We start from the raw sequence: 11284 nt of genomic DNA on the forward strand, positions 1-11284 counted from the left end.
ATGCTGCCTTTGGCTTCCAGCACCCCGCATGTTGCTCGTTATTTTCCGTTATTGCTCAGCTTCCAACAGGGGGATCCTGGCTGTGGAATAAACAGGCCTGGGTCGTCTTGGCTGTTAACTGCCTGTGATCTAGAGGGGTGCCCAGCTTTCTGAGCACTGCCCGCCTCCCTCCTGCAAGGCCCCAGGGTAGTGATAGCTGCTTGATGATGTTGAGGCAGGGGCCATGGAGCAGTCTGGGGCCGCAGTTAGTGGGGCCTGTGGAGTCCACGCTCTGCCGGCCTTGGCCATGGAAGGCCGTCTCCTGCTCGTCTGTAGGACGGGTCACGGTTCTTGAAGTATGGTTTGCCAGCAATGAAAGCGCACCCTTTCCCAGTGGACAGTCCATGGAGTTCTGGCAGAGGTGCACAGGCGCGTGCCTCCAGCACTGCCAAGCTGGGGCTTCTCCCAGAAGTGTCTCTCTGCCCTCCACAGTCTCCTCCCTGGCCCCGGCAACCACTGACCACTTTCTGGCCTTGTGGTTTTGCCTTTTTCGGACTGTAAATCATAGCATGTGCCACTTTTGGTGGGCTCCCTGCTGCCCACCCAGGTCTCCGCACAGCCAGGCCTGGGTTTCTTTTGTGGGGCTGATCCTTTGACGCTTGTGTGGGAGGAGGTGGTTTTGGTGAACAGTGCCCCGCTGTGTGTGTAGAATCTATGTGTTCTAAGTTTTTGAGAGCATCATATTCACACCCAACAGTGTCAGTCTAGTTTTGCCTGCTAACAGTTCTCATGGTTTCTGTTTAGAAACAGTGTTGCAACCGATTGCTAACTCTCTACTACCAGAGGGCAGTAGCACATCAGAATGCTTGTTATGATGGCCTTCCTGGGGGAAAAGTGAGCTTCTCTGAATTTTAGAAGCTCTCAGTTATTTGATAGGGTGGTTGATGAGATAGTACCAGACCTGCTAGTCTCTCCTTTCGTCAAGTATTATAATAATAATATGATCTAGTGCTCTGTATGGAGAAGGCGCTGGCGCCCCACTCCAGTCCTCTTTCCTGGAAAATCCCATGGACGGAGGAGCCTGGTGGGCTGCAGTCCATGGGGTTGTGAAGAGTCGGACATGACTGAGCGGCTTCACTTTCACTTTTTACTTTCATGCATTGGAAAAGGAAGTGGCAGCCCACTCCAGTGTTCTTGCCTGGAAAATCCCAGGGACAGGGGAGCCTGGTGGGCTGCCGTCTATGGGGTCGCACAGAGTCGGACACGACTGAAGCAACTTCGCAGCAGCAGCAGCAGCAACAGCAACAGCAGCAGTGCTCTGTATGAGAAGTGTGATTGTTTTTACTGGAAAGTTCTCTGTGGACTTTATTTCTTTATCTATGGAACACTTGCAGAGACATGAAGAGGGCGCAGTGTCACAAATCAGTTATTTATTGAAGCAAAATGCCTTCCTGCAGTCATGGAAAGCAGTGCGTGTGTTGGGTCCGTCATCGTAAACGTGGCGGTCACACTTAAGGAGACTCCTCCAGCAAGGCAGTGCTCAGCTGAGCCTCTGTGCTCCTTTCCGTGCTCTGCGGGCCAAGCGGCTGGCCCCGCAGTGCAGCTCCTAGCCTGCTCTGCCGGCAGAAGGGCCGTTAGCCAAAGCTGCAGCACGCTTGTTTTCTAAGTAATCTGGAGAAAGGACCTGTGTATTTGTATATACACATTTCTTTTGTCTTCCAGTTCACGAACCAGTTCGAATTGCCTATGACAGGCCTCGGGGTCGCCCCGTGTCCAAGAAGAAGGTGAGCATGGCTGGGCATCCTCACATGTGACACAGAGCTTGCCCTAGTTCTCAAGGGTACTGGCTGCAGGCTGCACTCACTCTGCAGGCCAGGTGTCAACATGCAAAGAGCAACAGAGCCTTGTGCCTCTTAAAGCTGCTTGCATTGCCCAGAGCACAGGATGGAGCAGTTAGCCTGTTTAACGGATGGGTGGGGCCTGGTGTGTGCAGTGGGTCGGCGAGGTGGGCAAGACCGCGTCTCAGCCATCGAAAGGTTCAGGTTCAGTAGGCTGCAATTGTGGTTAAGACAGTGCGCTGCTCTGCTGGTAAGCTGAGTGTCTGTGTGCATGCGCGAGTGTGTGTGTGCGCGCATGCGTGTGCGAGTGTTCATTAATGAACCGGCACCGACACCCTGTGCTCTCTCTTCCATCTGCCCACCCAGAGGCAGCAGTGAGCAGGGCTGTCAGCTACAGAAATGTGCAGAACCGAGCATGGTGGGTGAGGAGGAGCAAGGTGGGAGGCCTGATAGAAGCCCAGGGCAGGCACAGGTCAGCAGCGAGCCCTTTGTGCCTAGAGTGGGGCGGTGGGGGTGGGGCGGTGAGGAAGTGGAGGTGGCAGCAGCCAGGTCACATGGGGTCTCTAGGTGGGTGTCCGCACTGTGCCCCTTCTTTGGGAGAGGTGTCAGGGGGCCAAACCACGGTGGGGATTTGGGTAGAAGACCTGGCCATTATAACTACTGTGTGGAAAGCAGCCTGTGGGCTAGTGGTCCAGGCGGAGCTGGGGCCCAGGCGGGGTGAGGCGGAGCTGGTGGGACTTACTGATGGACGGGATGTGGGCCAGAGAAAGCCAAGAAGAGTCCAGGGTGACTCTGAGGGTGTCGGCCTGCACAGTGAAGGGACCAGGGCTGCTGTTGCCTGAAATGGGCGCCCCTGTGGGGGGTGGGTCATTGGAAGGAGATGAGAGTGAACCTCAGGCAGGTGAGGCTGACCCAGGTCACCTGGGGCACGTGGGGACATCACAGGTCCCTAGCAGTCCAAGAGGTAAGTGGGGAACCAAGTGTCTCTGCAGGCGTCCAGGGCTGAGGAAAGCCCGTGTGGTGGCTCAGACTGTTGTGAGTGCATCGCGCCAGTCTCAGCAGACAGATGAAGCATCAGTGTGATCTCAGTTACAGCTGGGAGCAGGAACCTTCCTGTGCCTGAAGTGTGTGTTTTTAACAGAGAGAAGGCAGCCGTTTCAGGCTCAGCCTGGCCATGTAATCTTGGCATGAGGTGCTGTTTGTACATCTGTAAAGTGGGACAGTTGCACCTACCTTGCAGGTAGGAGATCCCGCGAGGATTAAATGAAATGGTGTTAACCCAGTGTGCGGCCAGCTGGTATCCTGCCACCGTGGGTCTCGCTTTGGGGCGACTGCTGACAGGGAGGAGGTCTCCTTGCAGCGCTCTGCACTCTGCAGCCTGGCCTCAGGGGCATGGCTGTGCTCTAGCCCCAGGAGACCGGGCAGGCTGATTCTGAGACGCAGTTGAAAACTCACGAAGAGCTGTCTGGCTCAGTGGACCCCTGTTCCTCTTGTTGCTTCCACTTGTGCAGCCTTCCAGAAGCTAGGTGCAAGCCTGCCCTTGGGGGACCTGTGGTCGACCTTTCCTGTCCCTTCTCCACCCTCTTCCCACCCACACTGGAACCCTCCCTGCTGCTCCTCGCTGCCTTGATTAGGACAAGGGAACCTTCTCCCTGGGAGCGCGTTCGCCCCTCAGTCTCCCAGGCCATAAATGGATTAAAGAAACAGGCTCAGGTGGCAGGAATTGTGAGCCTCTAGCTGCCCAGACTTCGCAGCACATGAATATTCATGAGTGAATGGAGATCCCTGTAGCTCACACCGGGCAGGTGTCTCCTCCAGAGGCCTCTGGGCCTTTTCATTTGTCTTTCCACAGCCTGCTCTGGAGCCCAGATCTCTGCCAGGGCTTCTTACTTCTCCACCCACAAGGTCATTCCCAGGCCCCATCCTTCCCAGCTGCACCCACTCTCAGCGAGGTCTGCTCTGTACTAGACATGGACCCCAGAGTCCAGGTAAAACCTCGTCCCTGCCCCTGGGAGCACTCAGAGCCCCAGACCTGAGAAGGACCAGACACACACATAGGTTTGGTTAGTAATGCCTGAGGGCTGCCCAGGAAGCTTCCAGAATGGAGTCACTGTCCAGCGTTTTGAAAGCTCACAGAAATGAATGAAACGATGAGAGAGGAGTGGACGTCGAATAGAGAGGGCCCTTTGAGACAGCTCTTCTGTACAGCCTCTCTCCATTCCTATCTGGCCCCCTTCTGCCTTAGCCCTGCTTCCTCTCTGACTCTGGCACTCCAGGGCCTTCCTGCCTCAAGGCCTGTTCACCCAGCCTGGGATATGCCCCCTGATCATCACATGGCCACTTTCTTTATTCAGGTCTCCACTCTGGGATCTTCCTAGTCAAAATTTTGGGCCCAGCCCCTACCATCCCCGCACAAAGTTTAGTTCATAGTCTCAACACCGCAACAGGAGTGGTTGCAGTGAAGCCTGACAGACTGCTCTGGTTCAGTTCTCTGGGGACACCTCAAGCTGTGACCTCCAACCTTTACAAATATCAGCCCACCCAGGGAATGCTGCCAGGACCGTGACTTGAGCCTCTAGGGGCATCAAAGGGGCATTGGGGTGTTAGTACTGGACCACGTCCAGGTGCAGCCCAGGGCAGACTCTTGATCCAGGTGCTTTGCTGCCTCTCATGTGCCACACTCTTCTCTCTCCTCAGAAACCCAAGGACTTTGACTTTGCCCAGCAGAAGCTGACCGACAAGAACCTGGGGTTCCAGATGCTACAGAAGATGGGCTGGAAGGAGGGCCACGGCCTGGGCTCCTGTGGGAAGGGCATCAGGGAGCCGGTCAGCGTGTATGCGGCAGGCGTCGGGGACCAGGGGGCGGGCGGCTGTGCCCGGGGAGACAGGCTCTCTGGGGGGTTCTGGCCCTGAGTCCTTTGACTGGCGCCCCTTGGTTTCCCCGGTGTTGAGCGTGGCTTCTGGCAGGGCGTGTCCCTGTGCAGGTGTTCACAGTTTCTGACTGCGTTTGCATAGCCTTGGTCCCTGACGTTTGGCCGTGTTCATTATGATCAGAAAAGCCGAGTGGTAATTCTGGGTAGTCACACTAACAGCCACTCCCCTTTTCCCGGAACCCACACTCAGACTAGCCAGGAGAGAGCACGGCCCACAGTTTAGGAAGCCCCACTAACGTGCAGCAAGCATTTCCGTTAAAAGTGAGCTTAGCAGCTGCTGGGGAGGCTTTCTGCTGTAATAAGGGGCTGGCTTCTGAGCATGCTTCTCAGAAGGTCCACGGGCCTGCACAGGTGAGTGTCCCTTGTCCCCACCATGAGCTCTGTCTCGATTTCCTCTTTCCCTTGCTGTCACCTGTGTGTGTCCCTCATGCCGCCGTGCCCCTCTGGCGGCTCGGGCTGTGTCCGTGCCCTGGTGGCCAGGCCGCGGGCTCAGGCGCAGCTAACTGTCCATTTTGCTCCTCAGGGGAAGCGCGTCGGAAGGGGAGGGGCTGGGTGCCGACGGGCAGGAGCACAAAGAAGACACGTTTGACGTGTTCCGTCAGAGGATGATGCAGATGTACAGACACAGACGGGCCAGCAAATAGGTATGTGTGTGAGCCAGTGGGGGCTCTCTGCCTGAGCTGACGTGCCAGGAGGTAGGACACAAGCACCAAGGTGTCACTCCCCCCAAGATCATAAAACTCGGTGAGGGAAGCACTAGGGGTGTTGGGCTGTGGGTGCGTCCTGCCCCTCACCTTCCAGGTTTGGCTGAAGGAGCAAGCCCCACACTCGCCCTGCGCGCCGCCTGCAGCCTGTGGTGGGGCCTGAGCGCCAAGCCGCCCTGCGGAAACAGGCTGCCTCAGGAGCGGCCTTGTGTCCTGCGCGTGTCAGGGGCACCGCAGAGGACGCCACTCGTCCCTCGTCTCGATTTGAGGGTCTCCAGTCCTTTTCCTTCCCGAGGGCCTTCGGCCTATAAATATCCTTATCTTTCTCCCCTGCTTTTAGTTGTCTTCCCCACCCATAATTTCCAACTCAGTTTTGAACAAAATCGTTCTCTCCCCGAATAGATGAAAACCATTGGTGAGAAAGATAAGGCTTGCAGCAGCAATTACTCTTAAAACACCACCTCTGTCCCGGATCAGCCCTGGAGCCAGTGCCCAAGCAGGTTTGGTGTGTACACAGAAAACAGACATCTCTGCAGTTTCTGGTGTGGAGGTTCCACCCCCTGGCTTTTCTTTTTCTTAAAACACACAAAAAAAGGCCCCGTTTCCAGCCTGCTTTTGCCTTTCCCCTTCTTCCAAATGCTTCTGGCAGCAGGTCTTCCACAGGTCTCTGCTGGCCCCACTCAGAAGGTGGGGTTGTCCTTGTAGGCACCAGCGCCCTGCGAGCGCTCGGGAGCCGGCCACTGTCGGGTTTCCTGTCCCAGGACACGCTGCCCTCTAGGAGCAGACTTGATCCCGAGACAGTCATGGATTGTGTCTTCTCAAATTCAAATAGGGAGTATGGATCAGGAGCAGTGAAGCCTGCGCCCTAGTCCCACAGCCTGCCGGTCTGGGTGCTGAAGCTCTTCACACACGTGGGTTCAATGAACATGTTATTTATGGAGTCTCAACTCTTAAATGCATCCCTAGAGACTCAATGAAATTTCACCAATGTATTCAGCAGCTAAAGTCATTGGGGAGTAGACATTACACTAATGAAACTTTCCCCAAATTTACATTCTCTTTAAAACCCACAAAGCAAACTAGTTTTTTTTTGAAAACCACATATGGAGTGTTTCCTGCAAAGGGGTAGGAGGTGTAAACTCTTCAAGATTTCGTTTTTTGCGTGTGTGGCAGTGTACAGAATTGTTTTATTAGGGCCTTTGTGCAGAACAGAAAGGATCCTCTTGGGGTGGGATCTGCAGCTGTTTGCTATTTCAAGACGTATGATTGCCGCGCCTTCCAGCTTCTCACACTCTGCCTCTTGCAGCTACATGTGGAATTCTCAGGCTGTGGGGATCTCTCAACCCTTCATCAGAAAGCAGCAGTGTTGAAGTTTTAAATATCTGTCAAAATCGGAAAAATCCTGCTGATACTGTGAACTTGGGGGACAGAGCAGTGAATTACCCCATCAGCCACTTTTATTGGCATTTACGAAATCCTCATTTTCTCAGATCCTCAGCTCTCCTGGGCTGTGGTCCCAGCCGCCTCTGGGTCTCTCTCTGTCTGGCCCGCACTCCGTGGCACAGCGCCGCGCTCCCACCTGGCGGTACCTCTCTTCATGTCATGGGTAGTCCCCTGAGCGCTGCTTGCTTCTGGTCACTCCTGTTGTTTTGGCAGACCTTTATGGGTGGACATGTTGGAGGTTCTTCAGCAGAGTTGAAATAGCCTGGTGGTGTGGTTTGGGGGAACCTGGGGGAATCACCTCCTTTCTTCTTTAATCCTTCCAGCAGCCTTCCATGCTGGCTGTGAGTCAGGCAGAGTGATCGAACTCTGAGACGTGGGCCTGGCTCCCCATGGCCTGCCACAGAGCATGCACGGCCAGCGCACGCCCAGAGCTCTCGCTCTTCAAGCATAGCTTTGACCATCATATTCACTTGGTCCTAGTATGCTCTTTCTTAGCTTTCTGCTTTTATTTATAAATAAAATACTTTAGGAATTCCCAGGATTCAAGCCCTATTCAATCCACAGCCTCCTGCCACTCCTCCTGGGGGTGTCCTGCTTTGGCTGACAATGAGCCTTTGGCAAACGTCAAAGGGAACACCTACTTCTTGAGCCTGGAAAGTCCCGTAAACACTCAGGTGACATTTCTGTGGAGATGGCATTGAGGCAGTCAAGGCGTTGTGGGGGCTAGGGAGGAGCATGGCGGTGCGTCCTGTGCCGTCCGTCGGCCGAGGACCAGCACGCTGGCCCTCCACGCCTGCCCTTGCTCTCTCCGGCAGAGGCCACTCTGCAGGGAGCATGCATGCAAGCAAGCGTGACGTGCAGCTGCGTAGCCTTGTCAAAGTCACAGTGTCTTTTCTGTCATTCTAGTTCCAGGGGCTCTTCCGTGAGGACGACAGGCATCCGGAAAGTGCTAACTCGCCACTTTGGGTGCTTACTGTCTCTGCCTCGTTTCCATCACTGGAAATCATATAGAGAATTTTAGCTTTTTGGTCTTTGGCAAAACCTAGAAGACATTTGTGATGTTACAAAATGGAAGTTTTGGGGGTTTGGGGTTGTTTTCTCTTTTTTTTTTTTAATCTAAGAAGTTGTGGATGTTGTTAATCATTTAGCAGTTGAAATAAATGTAGAGAAAACCCAATTTTCCATGGTCTCCATTGACGCATTTTTCAATCATACTGGCCAGGGAACATGTGGGGGATGTGGTGGGGCCTACATGGAGACAGATTGTAAAATTGCTGCCTCTCAGGCATGTCCTTTGCCAGCTTACTGCCCTGCTGCAGCCGGGGGGCCTGGTGAGTCACGAGGAAAGCCTGCAGGGTGCCAGGGAGCAGGTAGTGATGAGGGCCAAGCATAGTGGCTGGGTCCACCATATTTTTTGTGGAGAACAAGGGGCGAGTTGACGGGTACAGAGATCTGCCTTTGAGAGAGTGTCGGGATATGGGAGCTTTACCTGAGCTACCCGCAGTTCACCTGCCCACCTCATAGCCTTCCCAGGGTTGGGATTCGAGCTGCCAGAGTTAGAGCAAGGCCCACTTGGGCTTCGCCCTGACTCCAGAGCCGGCCTGTGGAATATCTTGAGAGCTCGTTGCTGTTCCCGTGTGCTGTTCCCTGTCTGTGTCTGCTCGCCCCATCGGCAGCCCCTGGCCCTTCTGGTGAGGAGGGAGGATCCAGAATGCAGGCAAGCCTGGCGCCTGCAGGACCTGTGGGGACCTCCACCTGAGCGCAGCCTGATGGGCAGCAGCCTGCTTGGGCCAGGGCAGCAGGCAGCCCAGAAGGTCTGGGGGCTTCGTTAGCAAGTTAGAGGTGGAGGAGACGAGGCCCCTTAGGAAGCTGGGGTGGGTCCCCTGAAGTGCTCCTCTCACTGTCCTGGAGGACGCCCAGGAGTGACAGGGCCACATAATCAAGACAGGAGGGCTTGTCAGCCAAGAAGCCCCACACGTGCTGTCCTCGCCAGAGCCCTGCAGGCGGTGTCTGCCCACGAGAAAGCTGAGAACCCACCAGGGCCCCACCCACGCTCCTCCTTCCTCTTGGGAGACCCCCTTCCCAGATCCTTTCACTGCCCGGGGATGGGGAAGGTTACCTGGACAAAGGCACACAGCAAGGTTCTCCACCCAGGAGAACTCAGGACGGTCTTCACCTCAGGCCTATTTCCCCCTGCGATTTGGGAAAGATTTCTTTCTGTTTGGAAGGTAAAATTTCCTCTGCTACCTTGTCATTTAGGGCTGATTGGAACCTGAACATAACATTACCAGTGTGGATGGCCTCTCCCCACCCCTTCCTCCCCCCTCATCCTCCGCTCTCCTGGGAAGCCTTTGGACCAGGACCTTGAGAAAGGCAGGTGGTGCTGCTGGAGAAGCTCTAGTCTATGGATCTATGTAACATGTACGTGTAATACACGCAAGCATACACGTCCAGGCAACATGAATATGTTTTCATTGTCAAAGATTTGTTAAAATGCAAAACCCAGATAAATGCAGAGCAAAGCACAGAGGTTTCCCCTCTTTCACACTCCCATGTAAAAGTAACAAAAAATAAAAATTTAAGACTCATCATGCATGCTACCTTGCTCCTTGGAAGAAAAGCTATGACCAACCTAGACAGCTTATTAAGTAATTTTGCCAACAAAGGTCCATCTCGTCAAAGCTATGGTTTTTCCAGTAGTCATGTATGGATGTAAGAGTTGAACTATAAAGAAAGCTGAGCACCAAAGAATTTATCCTTTTGAGCTGTGGTGTTGGAGAAGACTCTTGAGAATCCCTTGGACTGCAAGGAGATCCAGCCAGTCCATCCTAAAGGAGATCAGTCCTGACTATTCATTGGAAGGACTGATGCTGAAGCTGAAGCTCCAATACTTTGGCCACCTGATGTGAAGAACTGACTCGTTAGAAAAGACCCTCATGCTGCAAAAGATTGAAGGCGGGAGGATAAGGGGACGACAGAGGATGAGATGGTTGGATGGCATCACCGGCTCGATGGACGTGAGTCTGAGCAAGCTTCGGGAGTTGGTGATGGACAGGGAGGCCTGGCGTGCTGCAGTCCATGGCGTCACAAAGCGTCGGACACAACTGAGCGACTGAACTGAACTGAACCGCCTGCTACCTAGAGACTTGCTTCCTCATGGTCTAAACAGTGTTTCCACATGAGTATAATTTTCAAGTACTGTTTGTGAATAAGTAATGCCTAGCTAAAGTCAAAATATACAGAATTGTGTTCCATGGGAAAATAATTTTCGACAACCCAAGGCACCCAGGCCTCAGATCCCTTTGTGTAGATGATTTTATATATGGGTGTGTTTTAGACAGAACCCTTCTTAAAAATGCAAATTATACTTCACATTCTATTCTGCCTTCTGTGTTTTTTCACTTAACTTTCAAAAAAAACATTTAAGTATATATATGTCTTGGACTGGTCTTCTCAGGTGGGTGCTAGTGGTTAAGAACAGCTGCCAATGCAGGGGACATAAGAGATGTGGGTTCTATCCCTGGGTCAGGAAGATCCCCTGGAGGAGGGCATGGCAACCCACTCCAGTATTCTTGCCTGAAGAATCCCATGGGCAGAGGAGCCTGGTGGGCTAGCCCATAGCGTTGTAGAGTCAGGTGTGACTAGGCACGCATGCACACGGATAGCCCTGGACTATCACTTCTCTCACAAGTTCCCGACCCATAGCCACAGGAGTTGTCCAGAACCTTTGGCCTGACATCACAGATCATCTTCGTGGATACAGCTCTAGGAGTAGCATTTCTGGAGCCCTCCCTGCGTCCTCTCCACCTCACTGCCTCCCTCCACAGTGCTCCCATGCCACTCGACTTTGGGGGCAACCCTGGGGGTGCCCTTGTTTCCCCAGCTGTGTCTGCCTTGCCAGAGCATAGAAGGGCTGTGGATCCTGAAAGTGCTCCACTGCAAACCAGAGCCTGTGACCCTGACCCCTCTGGACCATGTCCTTGTACTGTCCTCAGGACCGAGGCCCAGCTGCCATCCCTCTTGGCTTCCCCCGGATTCCTTTAACCCCATCACCCCCTCCACCCTATTTTCACCTGTGTGAAGTAAGCTCAGCTGCAGCCAATGGTTCCCAGAGTGGCCATCAACCAGGGTAGGGGACCCTGCCTCTCCAGGCTTTGACTCCCCCCCTCTACGCCTGCCCAAGTGTCATCGTGAGGGCTGAGGATGCACCAGCTGGGAGTGTAGGAGAGGGGAAAGGGAGCCTGCCTTAGCAGGCAGCGGGACTCTACACCTCGACTCCTCCAGTGAAATGCGATAGCTAATTTGCAGGGGAATCCAGGCCCACTTGTGGAGGGACTGGTATCGTTACTGACCCTTCCTTACCCCATCCTGTTGGCCCTCAGTTTCC

The 11284-nt window shown here is 54.1% G+C and overlaps 1 protein-coding gene across 1 annotated transcript in view; it reads left to right on the top strand.

The window, feature by feature from the left end:
- SUGP2 (SURP and G-patch domain containing 2) overlaps positions 1-9192 on the top strand; it is a 29759-nt gene extending 20567 nt beyond the window's left edge. Inside the window, exons 8-11 of the mRNA XM_052643211.1 lie at positions 1702-1763; positions 4515-4651; positions 5274-5394; positions 9157-9192. Coding sequence (XP_052499171.1) covers positions 1702-1763; positions 4515-4651; positions 5274-5394 — 320 coding nt within the window. The 3' untranslated portion in view covers positions 9157-9192. The remainder of the gene's footprint in view (positions 1-1701; positions 1764-4514; positions 4652-5273; positions 5395-9156) is intronic.
- The last annotated feature ends 2092 nt before the right edge of the window (positions 9193-11284 follow it).

This window comes from Budorcas taxicolor, chromosome 7 (genome assembly GCF_023091745.1).
Source record: "Budorcas taxicolor isolate Tak-1 chromosome 7, Takin1.1, whole genome shotgun sequence".
In the NCBI taxonomy this organism is placed as follows: Eukaryota; Metazoa; Chordata; class Mammalia; order Artiodactyla; family Bovidae; genus Budorcas; species Budorcas taxicolor.